We start from the raw sequence: 13,847 nt of genomic DNA, 5'->3' as shown, positions 1-13,847 counted from the left end.
CTGCCGAGCGGAAGACGCACGTGAAGTGATGCATGAGCATGAGTCGCCCTGCCAAGCATGCAACTGTGAGCAAACTAAGCTTAAGTCGGGATAGAACAAGTGAGGCAATCATCGCGATAGATGAGCGACCGTTGAGGTTCTTTGGCTTCTCGGCTTTTCTCTGATAGGCAATCTATCGGATAACATTGCTTCAAGCTGGAGGGTGCGCTAAGGCTGGTTCGTCACACAGACGCGAGGCACATGGGAAGGGTGATCCCGTCCGTCAACGGAGTACCCGGGAAGAAGGTTATTTGAACAGCTTGGTTATTCGCAGCATCGAGAGCCTTACAGAGTTCCAGGCCATGGAGACCTGGTTTGACGGACTTGGCACGTTGCTTCACCGGCTGGCACGGCTAGGTTGTGCGCTTGAGTCAGGGAATGCCCTCGTCAGAATGCGCGGCTATGGCGTTAGCGCAACGCGAACTCCTGCTTGGTTCCTGCGAGCACTTCGCGTTTTCGAAACGTGAGTTCACGTTGTTATCTAAACCATCTTTGACATGTCATATTCTTTCTGGTATCATATGACCGGCTTGTACTCTTCAAATACGTCGATCTTATCCTCCATGCAATCAACGTCTCCATAGCCCAGCCATCCTGACCCGCGTGAGGGCCACGATGCCTGTCTCGGACTCGACGGCCATCATCCGGCTTAGCACACGGTTCTTTGAGAAGTCCGGGCGTGGCTTACCGCGCGGGCGGGCGGGCGGACTCATCACACGCGCCTCACACGTGGTTTGTGGTGACGCGATAACGGGCGGGGATACTTGTCAGTTCTGCATGAAATGGCAGAAAGCTGCATGTACCCGGTGGATGATTGATAGACGACGGGTGGATATATCACCACAGAATTGAGTTTCTAGATATTAATCAAGCAGCGTGATCCCTCTTAAAGACCCAGACAGACGGCCGGAGAGGTTGCACGGGCTCACCAACCGACATGTCAATGTGAAACCCCGACCCAGCGGACATCGGACGAACCAATGGATCATTCAGCCGAGTCCAGGGTTCATGATTCATACTCGGGCTCACCCCGCCGACCGGTGTAATCGCTCATGCCGAATTGAGGCGACAGGTTCACAGCGTTTTGCCGTCTTTGGAGAAAACTGTAACCCAACTTCAAGAAACTCGACGTGGGTCGAATCAATATCAGACAAGCTGGCTGCATATTGCAGTATTCATAGGTTCTCTGCCAAGATATGGATGACAGATTCGTGGAGCTCATGCATATGAAGACCAAACCAGAAATAGACATGGTTCAACAGTTGCGGATATCCACGAGGCATCCTTCGAATCTTGGGTCGTGTAAGGCGGATGCGCCCGCTGGAATGCGACGGTGTCTACCGACATACTTATGTGCAGACCAAGATCCTGTTGGTTTCAAACCCTCGGTCTTGGTTCTTCTGGAGAAAGCATCGGCCTGGCCGCATCAGGAAATCATGCTCCGTGGTCCCCGAGGCGCATCATCGGGCTGGATTCTGTTCTTGAAGTAATAGACACTGGTTGATGATTCAGCTTTACTGAACTCTTTGTTTCGAATTGTCATGAAGAGCCTCCTTTGGCGGGCGCTCATCCTGCTGCCATTGGCAGCTGGTATCATCAATTGTCAGAGTATTACCAACACTGGCTCATCTCCTTCGCCGTTGGATATCATCACGCAGATTCCACAATGCGCCGTATGTATTGATCTTGCAGACTTATGTATCAACCAATGCTGACTCTATTGTAGGTTTCGTGTGTTACAGACTCGTTCCTCGGTTCAGGATGCGCTCTCGACAACATTGCTCCTTGTATTTGCACCAATGTCACTCTGTTAGAGGGCATGTCTGGATGCGTCCAGACGTCTTGTGAATGGCAAGATCAACTCAGTATGTCCAACATTAGTTTACACTCTTGAAATACCGTGTGACTGACGTCCTTTCCGCAGAGCTCTCCTACATGACCGACGACTTGTGCCGGCCCTATCCTCATGCCTCCCGCGACCTCGAAATCAAGCTGGTCGTCGCAGTCCTAGCTGTCATAACGTTTCCGATTGTTGCCTTGAGACTCTTGTCACGCGTGACAATTGCAGGTCGACTGGAACTCGACGACTGGACCACACTTGTCACAGCAGTACGCCTCCCCAATTTGCGTCTCAGACCCAGCCAGGGAGTGCTGACATCGGCCACAGATTATACTCGCTGCAACAATGGGTTGTGTAATTGCAAGTAAGTATGAGTTGAAAGATCAAGTCTCTGTCTGTGTTACTGACGTAAAAAGGTGCCAAACTTGGGTTCGGCCTCCATTACTGGAACGTCAACCCCGCGAATGCTCAGCGTATCTTGCAGGTAAGTTCCTCACACTTCAGTCGTGCAATATCATCTTAGACTCACTCGCTCCACAGCTTTACTACGCCGTTCAAATGCTTTACGTTACCGTTCTTATATTGGCCAAAGTGTCAATCGTTGCGCTGTACGCGCGCGTTTTCCCCAGCCACAAGTTTCAACTTTTGAACAAGCTGGTTTTTGTCCTTCTCGCGGGCCATGGATTGGTCTTTCTTTTCGTCATCATGTTTGAGTGTGCACCGATAGCCGCCATTTGGGACAGGACCCTCGAGAGGAAGTGCGTGAACGTCAACGCCGTCGCCATGGCTAGTGCCATTCTCAGCATTGTCGAGGATATCGTCATCCTTGCAATGCCCATACAACAACTCAGCAAGCTGCAGCTCGGGCTAAAGAAGAAGCTTGCTGTTTGCTTCATGTTCAGCTTGGGATCATTGTAAGTTCTGAGTCTATCTGACCTGCAAAGACCCCCAGACTGACATTATGTAGTGCGTGCATTACTTCGATAGTCCGCCTGAGGTGGCTTGTGCTGTTTGCCGAATCCTTCGACACCACTTGTAAGTCGAGAGTCCAGTCCTCCCATCCACATGTCAAGGTATGTTCTAATAATTTGAAACAGGGGACAATGTCGATGTTGTGACATGGAGTGTCACCGAAATATCTATTGCATTGATGTGCGGCAGTCTTCCCGCACTGCGCCCCCTTTTCAAGAAGATCCCGGGACTTCTCACCACCATGCGTGGACCGACAATCGAAATAAAAGAGACACACGACAGAGGGAGCAGCCACATGTCATTTAGAGACAAGGGTCTCGTGCCCCAGTCCATTTCACCCAACCCAACCACACCAGAGCCGATGTCGCCAGACATGGACATGGTCATCATTCATATTTCGAATCAGGATGACCCGCGCATGAAGCCATTACCACCACCACCGCTACAGCCGCTCACGTACCAGCCGCCTTGGAGAGGGAGCGGTAGTTTGATGAGCCCCAGGACGCCGAGAACTCCTAGGACACCCAGAACCCCAATGACGCCTATGACACCAAGCAGTGTCAGGAGCGTTCGAAGGCAGGCCGACGCAGACTACGAGATGGATCTGCGAAGCGTAGTAAACACGAAGACCTGGATGTAGATAGAAACTTGTACTTAGATACCCCTTTCTGTTATTTTGCTTCAACTTTCTCTTATCATAACAACAGAATTGTTCATCAAACCCGTCAGAGATGCTACACATAGCTCGTGGAACTCGTTCTACTATTTGATGTCATCGAGAGGTGTTTCTGTCTTGATCCTGAATCTCCATCGCGACATGCCAGTCCAGGTGTTCGAGAAAATCATCAGCCTGCACCACTTCGCCACACTTCGGGCAAAGATAACCCCCATCCTTACCGCTATCCATAACATCTTCCGTGGGTCTACTTATGGTGTCGATATCGGGTGATGCTACGGCCTGCCGCTTCGTAACGGGTTCTGCATCCTCCAACTCCTCTTGCTGCCTGTTCCGCTTACGGGGAGAAGATGAGCTGTTGGTAGAAAAGAAGGAGGTTATGCGTGGTGTGTCCACTGTAGGCAGCCCAGATTCAAGATTCGACATGCTGACAGAAATACCCAAGCAAGGCCAAGACTCCCCATGTTCTGTGAGATCTTTAAGAAGTCCGTACAACATGTTGAAGATGGTTTCCTGATTGATCTCAACTTTTCCTGGTATGGGCGCCTGCTTCGACCGGGTTGGGCCGAAGCGTCCATTAATGTGGTGATGGACTGCAATAGTTCGAGGGCGACGAGGTATCTCAGAATCAAGATCGAGATCGTGCAGGCGAGACTCGAGATCGGCCGCAAAAATCCGAAGCCATTTGCTGGCCTGCTGCAAGCCTTCAGCCTTGGGTACGAAAGTCTTCGCAGCTAGTAGCGACTGGACTTCGCTCCGAGGCCTAACCGGACCATGCTCGATGCCTCTGATGGCCTTGAACACCCAATCGCCATCTTCGGCCCCAAGCTGTGATTTCATGTCCGCCAGTGAAACCTGAAGAAGATCTCGAATGTTATCAGAGCCAAATGTCTTGACAACTCTCTGACCAAGTTGTCTTCCCAGGCCTGAAAGCGAGGTTGCTTTGAGGGTCGGCATTATCGACGGAATGGACTTTAGTCGAACGACAGTTTGCCCGGCTGGTTTGTTCATGCGAGAAGCTGCCTTGGCGACCATCTTATTGGTACTGATCCCGGCAGATGTCGTGAGTTGCAGTTGCTTCCTGATCTCGTGGCGGACATTGCGAACAACTTCGGCTGCAATGTTCAGAGCCACATCGTCCCAATCAAGGATATCGCTAGTATCATCAAGTGTTGAAGGGTTCATCACCTTATCAACATCCCAGTTCACCAATGTGCCGGCCGGAGGTAACGGCAGGCGCTCACCCAGGCTTTTGCCTGACGTCTTCAAAGCAGGAAACCGTTCCGTGAGAATGCTGTGAACCTGGGCCGAGAGATCGAGATAGAACTCATCTACGCCAGCCCTTTCGATGGTCGGGGCAGGTTTAACAGGCAAAAGCCTTTTGACAAGCTGTATCGTCTTCCGAGAGACTTGACGGTATGGATCTAGAGAGGCTTTGTCCGTCTTGAGATGGTCCAGAACATCGGCTCTATACCTCCAGCAATGGTCTCCCTCCCTCCAAGTCGGAACATGTTGAAGAACCACATCTGGGCAGATCCGACGGGCTTCATCAACAGAGATTGTTCTCTTAAGCCCGCGTTGTTTGGCCGCGTAGTTGAGTGCGATAATGGCATTCCATTGGCGGACTGCGAGGGGCTTGGTTTGAGGAAGGCCGAGCCTCACTGATTCATACTGCGCGTAGAACGAGTCGTAGTCCACGAGCGCAACCACTCTCAGGGGCGATTCTGGCGAAGATTGCGACATGAGTTGCAAATCATTGCGGGTGAATTGCGACGACGAGCCCGCCGGATCGGCCGGCAGTAGCAAGTCATGATCGGCCATAAGTGCGACACATAGCGCTTCCCATAGACCGGCAAGTGGAATAGACAACTGCAGTTGAAAGGTATACAGGCGGCCGTATCATGGGTCGTTTACTATCACTGAGGAATGAAATCTGATGAAGAGGAGGTCATGTCGTAATAAACTCAGTGTTGGAGACACCTGTGGGGAAATGAGCTAAGCTGTGAAGTTCTGTTACCTGTTCACGGCAATCTGCGAGTAATCGCTAACTGACTCAAACAGTCACTAACAACACCCCATAACCTGCACGTATTCTGTTGGAATGTTCGACCTCATCTTGAACAACTACAGCAAGTTGTACGCATAGCCTGTTGAGTCCCTCGATGCTGACGAGTTTAGCCATGATATTTTCGAATTGTATGGCATCAACGGTCGTTTTGTTTAAATCTCACCCGAACGCGTCATTCAGTGAGCTTCAACCCTGGACTGCCAATGCTCAGACAATAGGCCAAGCCCGGAGCGGCAGACGTCAGACCTCTGGTAGTCGCCACCCGCGGCCATCATAAGAAAACGCTCAAGCTTGTTCTCGAAGCCATACCAAGCTTTTGCAAGGTCGATGCGTACTCTAGGGCAGACTAGGCGTGGCTAAGTAGGCCATGCGAACAGGTGCCCAAGGGTCTAAGAACGCAAACAAGGGACGCTAGGAATTCCATCAAGGGTGAGTTCGCTAGGTACATGTCTAAAGAAAGGCACACAAATATCATTCGCCTTTAGCACTAATTAATAAATGAACCTGACAGGCGCCATGGCTTACATCCTCCGCATCTGACCAAAAAAGCGGCAGCATTCTGACGCGTTTCTCTGTCGCTTTTCCGGGCAATGTGCCGTTTTCTAGACTCTTGAATAACTGTTATGGATCTCGGTTTGACCGGGCTAGAGACGGCACCGAAGAGGGATGATGGGGTCCGACAGGATCACCGAGGCATCTGCTCAGCGATCTTCAACATCCAGCGAGAAGAAGGAACCGAGGCCGGAGTGCCTTGCAAAGGCTTGAGAGACCCATAAGGTGGCTGCTTACGGCCGAGGGTCTAAGTCTTGACAACGGTCGGGATCAACGGTATGACTTGCGTCGGACGTTGGCTTGCAGCAAACCGGGCAAAGAAAACGGGAATCCGGGCGGACGTCAACGTCAGCCTTCGACTATCAATAGGATAACTATCAGGTGAAGTTTCCAACATCTCGCTTCATTCTTTCCCGATCAACACCCGCCAGATATTCAGATGACAGTTCCTAGAAAGTGTATTTTGGACGCCCAATCTGGCGCTTCTTCAACAGCCATCATGCAACCTGAATGCCATGCTGGATGTAGTAAAGAACCCCGAATTCGCAGAAGCTGCTGGGTGCAGACCTGAAGCTCATTTCAGGTACCACTCGGCCTGGGCTGCATATGCTCAGACCTGCTCTATCACCGATCTCCGTTCACCCGCATACGCACGTCCGCTTTCGACCGTGCCGTGTCCGCAACCGAGTAGCTGTACCGGCGATAGCTTCAGTGGCTCGGACTGGCACGTTCTTTAATGAGCTGTGAAGCTACGGAACTCGAGATTCTGTAGATGCAGTCGACATCGGAGCCCCGAGATGAACATAGCGATGCGAAAACGACGACATAAGAAAAAGGTGCAGGTCTGCAGGTCGGCAGGTCGGCAACCGTTGAATAGTTCGATGACGCGCTTTCAGAAACACCATGAGACAGTTCTTAATCTATCATTCCGGCAGTCGCTCCTCAGACTTGGGCAGACAATCGCCACAACAGGAGGGAAAGATGGAAGCCAAATATCAAGTCGTGCATGACTTGGAGCGGGAGGAGCACCCGGAGACGACAACTGATGATGCTATCACAACAGAAGATGGTCCCACCTCGGAGGAGGAGCCTACTTCGACAGAAGACACGCCTCTGACGGACTCGGCTCCGTCGACACCATCGGCATCCGAACATGAAGCATTCGCGACTCCACCAACTGGGGAGGAGTCGAGGCCAGCAACTGCTTCGAGACCAACAACCGCTGAGCCGACTCTCCGGGAGCAGCTTAGCGAAGCTCGAAGAGAAGCACGTCGGCAATCTCGAGCGGAAGCAGCCAACAACAACTCGACTCCCACTCAGGAGAAGCAGGTGAACCAGGAGAAGCAGGTGAATCAGGAAAAGCAGGAGCGAGTGTCCCAGTCTGATGAGGATGACTTTCCCGAAGGAGGTCTGCGTGCCTGGCTGGTGGCTATTGGTACAGCAGCCATTCTGTTCTGCTCGTTGGGCTACACGAACTCCTTTGGAGTATTCCAAGCTTATTACATGCAACACCAGCTTGCAGATTATACGCCTGACGATATCTCCTGGATCGGATCTATCCAAGCGTTCTTGGTCTTTGCCTCAGGAGCCATTGGAGGCCCAGTCTTTGACCGGTATGGCGCATGGGTAAGTTCGGATCCCATCGCAGGGAACATATGAGATACTAACAAGTTATCCAGGTCATTCGTCCTGCAGCTATCATCTATGTGTTTTCAATCATGATGACCAGTCTCTGCAACCGGTATTGGCAGTTCATGTTGGCTCAGGGCGTTCTCAGCGGTCTCTCGAACGGCCTGATCATGTTTCCCGCAATGGCCGCCACACCTCAGTACTTCTTCAAGAAGAGAGGAGCAGCCATGGGCATTGCAATTGCTGGCTCATCCATCGGCGCGGTCATCTTTCCCATCGTGTTGTCAGAACTCCTGGACCGAATTGGATTTGGCTGGGCTGTCCGCGTCTGCGGCTTCACCATGATCCCGCTACTCCTCTTTGCCTCTTTTGCAGTTAGAGCTCGTCTCCCCTCTCGAAAGACCAAGTTCTTCCTCTGGTCAGCATTCCGGGACCCCCTCTACTGCTTACTCATTGCCGGAGTCGCCTTCATGTTCATCGGCATGTTCATCCCGCTCTTCTACCTACCGACTTTCGGCATTGCCCATGGTATGGATTCGGCGCTCGCGTCATATCTTGTGGCCATCATCAACGGAGCATCTGTACCGGGACGAATTGTCCCGGGCATTCTTGGCGACAAATTTGGCCGCATCAACATCCTCTTCTTCGCCGGAATGTTCACGGCAATTTCGATTTTTTCATGGACCAAGGCAACCACAAACGCGGGGATTATTGTGTTCTCCGCATGTTACGGACTGACATCCGGAGCCATCATCTCTGGAGGATCGGTGGTGTTTACTCTATGTCCGAAGTCGCCAAAGGAAATCGGCACTTACATGGGCATGGGTGTCGCCTTCGCTTCCGTGGCTGTGCTCATCGGACCGCCCGTTAGCGGTGCCCTGTTGAATAGGTTCGGCGGGTTCCTCCAGATCTCCATCTTTGGCGGCGTGATGTGTATGACGGGTGTGGTCTTCACCTTGTTTGCCAAGTTTTTCACCAAGGAGGGTGTCTTTGGGCGCATATGAGACGCCAACCTGTACATGACCTCATAGATCACCAAGAGCCGTAACATTTGCATTGTATAGATATTCAAGATGACATTTAGATACATGTAGTTTATAGCTATAATTATTAGTTTTCTTCCCACAGTTATGATTGCTTTCACCTACCCGGTTTTGTACACTTTGCAAATATCAGGAAAAGCTCACCGCCAGTGCTGCCGGCCACCCCCTTTTCACGCTTGAACTGGATCAAACCTCCTCTTATTGTCTGAAATCAGATTCTCTCATTAAGACTTACTCGATTATTGCTTATGGACGGAGGTATCTCATCCGAGACATGTTGCTTGAGGTGCATGAGTGTTCTTGTCCGTGCGTTCAGTCAAAGTGAAAGTTGTGTAGGTTTTCGTTCTTGGTTTGACGTCTTGAAAGGATTAAATGAGTTTACCGTCAAGGTATTCCTCATCGCGCTCATGGTGTACATCATACCTTCATTGGTAATCAGCGTGGGAATGCCCCCTCCCCCATTGTTATGAGATGGGATGAGAAAGATGAAGATATAAGTACGTTGTCATGAAGATAAATGAGACGCGTTATTCCAATCGGAGTTCAACGATCAGAATTGGGGCCGGAAGACAATTGTGGCAATCAACATGTCATGAAGTCGTAGAAGGTGATGATGCAAACGACATGGGTAACCACTGAGAGTGAGATGTCCAAGACCGGCAAGTTCTCGCCGAATCGGCAGCGAAACACCAATTGATAAGTCGCAATTGCCCCACGCGGTCCCCTCACTCAACGGCCAATTCGTCCCAAACGATCCTCATTTCCCGTCCTGCAGAGCAGCCCTGGAAATCCAAGGATCATCACGGACTCGAGTTTATCGGCGTAGCATCTAAACCAGCAAACAAAGCAACGTCAAATCAGGGCACCAGCCACACTGATTGGCGCAATTTTCGGAAGCGCAGGTCTTGGCCTCCAACTTGGGCCTGGACTGGAACCTTACCCCCGCCCGGCATCTCACCGATCACGGCTGTTTTCATGGAATGTCGCTGGATTGGATGACGTCTCCAAGGGTCTTGGCTAGGGGGCTTGGATGCTTACTGAAGATGTGTGATTTTGGAGAGGACCATGAGTAACGACTCGACCATCTTGCCCCCTCTCAGTGCCCTCCCCGGTATCTCCGTCCGGCTTTACTGTCATTAATAGTTCCGATCATCCGTAGTCAAAATTTGTAATCAGAGAGTAAACATTACCCCGGAGGAAGCTTAAAACTTTAAAGATCCCAAGGTTATTGTCGACCGTTCCTGGACTGGAATCGTCCGGTCTCATCCCCGTCTAAACGCTCAAGCTCCGGACTGCAGGTATCTTCATCAGCAAACACACTTCAAGATGCTCACCAAGACAATCGCAACGGCCGTCCTGGGTCTCGCGTCCCTGGTTTCCGCCGCTAAAAACTGCCCCGTCGCCGATGTTTCCGCGATTGCCCACACCGGCAACCCGGTCGGCGAGACGGTCTCCTACAACGGACGTGAGTGTTGCCCTTCGCGAAGCTCCCGATGACCGTGCGCTGAAGCTATTCCCACGCAGTCGATATCTACGTCTCCAAGCCCAAGAAATGGAGCGCGCGGGGTAACAAGACCACCACGGGTGTTCTCTACCTCACGGACGTCTTCGGCGTCCAGCTCGTCCAGAACACGCTGTGAGTATCTGCAACTCCGTGATCTGCCATGTGGTGGTACTCGACCTCTCAGCGCAGCGATGCTAACGCAATTCCCAGTCTGACCGACAGCTTCGCGAGAGCCGGATACCCATCCGTTGCGCCCGACCTCTTCGGCGGAAACCCTGCGCCCAACGACATCAACATCCCCGGTTTCAACACCACTCAATTCCTCGCCCAACACGGCCCCAACGTGACTGACCCGATCATCGCCAACGCCGTCAAGTACCTGCGTGAAGAGATCGGCGTCGACAAGGTCGCAGTCACTGGATACTGCTTCGGCGGCCGCTACGCCTTCCGCGAGCTTTCGGAGGGCAAGGGCGCAGATGTCGCTTTTGCTGCGCACCCCAGCTTGTTGACCGATGACGAGATCAAGGCCATCACGGGTCCCGCCAGTGTTGCTGCTGCCGGTACGTTCAATCTCCCACCGCCATCAGATGTCTCCAGCAGCTCGTGTTTGCTAACCGCTAGAGTGTGTAGAAACCGACAACATGATGTCTCCCGCTCGTCGCGCCGAGATCGAGGCGCTTCTTTCCCAGACCGGTCAGCCGTTCTCGGTTGCGTTGTACGGTGGTACCTCGCATGGATTCGGTGTCCGGGCGAACGTCTCCGACCCGAAGCAGAAGTATGGCAAAGAGGAGGCCTTCTTCCAAGCCGTTCGCTTCTTCGACACCTGGGCTTAGAGCGTCACTGTACATAAATGATGTCGAAAATCGAGTTGCTCGTACTACAGCGTGTTCGTTTGATGTATGGTGGTGATCTCGATCGATGTGCCCGCATGTCTCGTTCTGCTGATCAAAGACTTCGAATGATGTTTTGTATCAGAAATTGGCCATAGACCGTTCGCGATGTACGAGCCATGGACACCTACAACGGTTAGCGCATGCGTTGGTGAACTTTGACATGAACTCGTCACAACTTCTACCTATAATAGTACTGATGAAACCTGACGTAGAGAACAGACGTCGGGTCGGAACGAGTAGGCCACACTATCTCGTTTGGTTTCAGTATTTGTCGTCAACACAGCTCAGGACGCTCGGCCAAGGAGAACAGATCGGTAACCGCGTGCCGGCTGCCGGAGCGAATGCCGGAAGACTCGACATGCAGATGCCATCTGCGATGTAAGAAGTAAAATCTGGCCTTCGAGATATTGGATAAGTTGCCGTCGGTCGTCCCTTCAAAGGCCTGTCTAGACCCTTCGTGGGGCATCGGAAGTCTTGGTCGACCTTGTCTCTTCCAACGCCGGGATCGACTCTTGGGTCGCGTGCCGTGTTAACAGATAACTTGGCAAAGCTTGAAGCTCGTGGCATCCGAAGAAGAGGAGCAGGGAGACATTATCAAATCAGCCTTACCAGTCATTGTTCACAGCAGCTCAGGTCATTTTAACTTTCACCCCACTGCCTCGCTTTCGCTTTCGGGGGGCTTCAGAGCTGGACCCGGTTTGTTTCACAGTACGGCGGTTTGGCAGCCAGGGTTTTGCCTGGGTCTTACACGAACTTCAAATGTGCCTTGCCTATTTTCTGGCGTGCTTCATGCAGTTTCTAAGTCATTGGAAGTGATAGCCGCAGTTAAACGCCGACAACAGTAAAGCCTTTCTTTCGGCTCGGCCGAGTATGATCCTGAGTCGGCTCGGAGAGCACGCCATTGAAGCAAGACCTGATTGAAGTCTAATGCGGAATGTGCACGTTCGTACGTAGTAGCAGAGTCTCGTCTGATCTATAGGTTGTTGAGGAAGTCTATGGACTAGAATTGTGGTGTAGAGATTGTGGTTGATCAGCAGTTCCCGTAACATCATAGGCTTACTAACGGCAGTATAAGCAGGTCGTGAAGTTAACAGTTTGATTTCGTAATCTCTAGATATCGTTACTAAAGCTGTATAGTTCTGTCGCTGATAAACGCCAGCGGCCACTGTATCATCTCTTTCCACTCCGGATCCAAATCGCACACAATCGCTTTTGCCGCGTTGATGCCCCATCCCTGCATAAACCATGTGCTGTTTTCCGTAGAGTGAACGGCGACGGAGTAGTAGGCCAGAAGTGTCAACGCGGCCGGATCTCGGTACCGTAATAGCTGCATGTACTCCTCTGTGAGGCCGATGGGCCATGTCAGGCTAACCCGCAGTTCGGGAAACGCAGTTGTCGCCGTGGCGTGATCGATCCACTCCAACAGGACCGCAACCTCTTTCCCGACCACCTCCTTACTCGCCCGGTCCGCATTTGTCGTCTCCAAGGTCGTCTGGAACGTTCGAAGATGTTGTTTAATGGCGTCTAGTAACGGCGTGGATGCCGGTGTTACTATCTCTGAGAAGAAATTCCGGAAAGGTCCGGACCTGATGACTGGCTGTGATGATGCCAAGATGTTGCTCATGCCTCTTACGAGTAAGAAAACGTCGAGAACATCGTCCACGGTTGGCGCCTCATGCCCTTCTGAGCCGCTCCTCTGGTATGGGAATGTGGCGTACGCGCTTATGAGCAATAGTGATGAACCCGCAAATAGAGGATGGCAGTTGTCTGGCGAGATCTGAGTGAGTGTCTCTCGCATGCCGGCGATGGCATCATTCTGATGCTGTGAGGCATGTAACGCGTATGATTCCCGTTGTTCGGGGTGCAAATGCCCTAAATGTAGTGCGCTGATGGCCAGGACTTGGTGCATCAGGAACATGTAAGTGAGACCCAGTTTCGGAACCTCGTATTGCCAGATATTGCTCGCGTCTGACGACCTGGGCATCGTAAGACATGTTGTCGTTGCGTAGTGGTGCATGAGTTCGAGATCTGTAATCCACTTTCCCAGATGAACGGATTCCACCGGCCCGGTAGAGAACTTGACAAAGTACGGAAACGGGTCGGGACTTGAGGCTGCTAATGAAGACTGCCTCCTGGCCTGTCCAGCTGATGACGCGTGGTCACTGATGAAGTCGGCGGGCAGGTTCAGAGTAGAGTCCAGCAGACTCGGCGGCGTGAGTGAGTGGTCTATCGGGCTGATGGATGATCCGGTCTTGCGACTGCCGCCTGATCCCTTTCGTGTTGAGGTTCTTCGTTGAACACTTGAAGTTCTAGCAATTGAGACGGCCTGAGGTCGTGAAGGCTCCCAGTTCATGTTGGCGTCATCCGAGGCTGTCTCGCCTGTCGTAGAACCCTCGAGGAGACTGCACTGAGTGTTGTGTCTGATGCAGGCGCCACATGGCTTGTTCTCATCGCACTGGATGAAAAGACGTCAGCCAACCATGATGAGATAAGTGCGGTGATACAGATGTGCAAATCCGGCTGGTGAGAAGGGTGGTATGTACTTTTACACGCCGCTGTTTACATCTTGCACAGCCACCGCGAGACTTCTTGTAACCGAGCCGCGGCATCTTTCCTAGCGACACGACACCC

General features: G+C 52.0%; 5 protein-coding genes across 5 annotated transcripts; 3 read left to right on the top strand and 2 right to left on the bottom strand.

The window, feature by feature from the left end:
* Positions 1–1,580: 1,580 nt before the first annotated feature.
* Positions 1,581–3,491, top strand: CkaCkLH20_08677 (uncharacterized protein; the record flags this gene model as incomplete). Its single annotated transcript, XM_038891392.1, has 8 exons — positions 1,581–1,712; positions 1,766–1,904; positions 1,964–2,148; positions 2,207–2,243; positions 2,296–2,363; positions 2,420–2,793; positions 2,847–2,914; positions 2,977–3,491. 8 exons carry the CDS (start codon positions 1,581–1,583, stop codon positions 3,489–3,491), a joined length of 1,518 nt encoding a protein of 505 aa, XP_038743404.1.
* A 132-nt stretch (positions 3,492–3,623) lies between these two features.
* Positions 3,624–5,270, bottom strand: CkaCkLH20_08676 (sister chromatid cohesion protein; the record flags this gene model as incomplete). Its single annotated transcript, XM_038891391.1, has 1 exon — positions 3,624–5,270. One exon carries the CDS (start codon positions 5,268–5,270, stop codon positions 3,624–3,626), a length of 1,647 nt encoding a protein of 548 aa, XP_038743403.1.
* Positions 5,271–7,128: 1,858 nt separating this feature from the next.
* Positions 7,129–8,780, top strand: CkaCkLH20_08675 (monocarboxylate permease-like protein; the record flags this gene model as incomplete). The annotated part of the gene is made up of 2 exons (XM_038891390.1): positions 7,129–7,773; positions 7,827–8,780. 2 exons carry the CDS (start codon positions 7,129–7,131, stop codon positions 8,778–8,780), a joined length of 1,599 nt encoding a protein of 532 aa, XP_038743402.1.
* Positions 8,781–10,145: 1,365 nt separating this feature from the next.
* CkaCkLH20_08674 (dienelactone hydrolase) lies at positions 10,146–11,156 on the top strand (the record flags this gene model as incomplete). The annotated part of the gene is made up of 4 exons (XM_038891389.1): positions 10,146–10,284; positions 10,344–10,455; positions 10,534–10,883; positions 10,954–11,156. The coding sequence occupies 4 exons, from the start codon at positions 10,146–10,148 to the stop codon at positions 11,154–11,156; spliced, it is 804 nt and encodes a 267-aa protein (XP_038743401.1).
* Positions 11,157–12,339: 1,183 nt separating this feature from the next.
* CkaCkLH20_08673 (duf814 domain-containing protein) lies at positions 12,340–13,569 on the bottom strand (the record flags this gene model as incomplete). Its single annotated transcript, XM_038891388.1, has 1 exon — positions 12,340–13,569. The coding sequence occupies one exon, from the start codon at positions 13,567–13,569 to the stop codon at positions 12,340–12,342; it is 1,230 nt and encodes a 409-aa protein (XP_038743400.1).
* Positions 13,570–13,847: the final 278 nt, after the last annotated feature.

This window comes from Colletotrichum karsti (genome assembly GCF_011947395.1).
Source record: "Colletotrichum karsti strain CkLH20 chromosome Unknown Scaffold29, whole genome shotgun sequence".
Classification (NCBI taxonomy): domain Eukaryota; kingdom Fungi; phylum Ascomycota; class Sordariomycetes; order Glomerellales; family Glomerellaceae; genus Colletotrichum; species Colletotrichum karsti.
The sequence above is the reverse complement of the archived record's forward strand: the minus strand, read 5'-3'. Positions and strand labels throughout refer to the sequence as shown.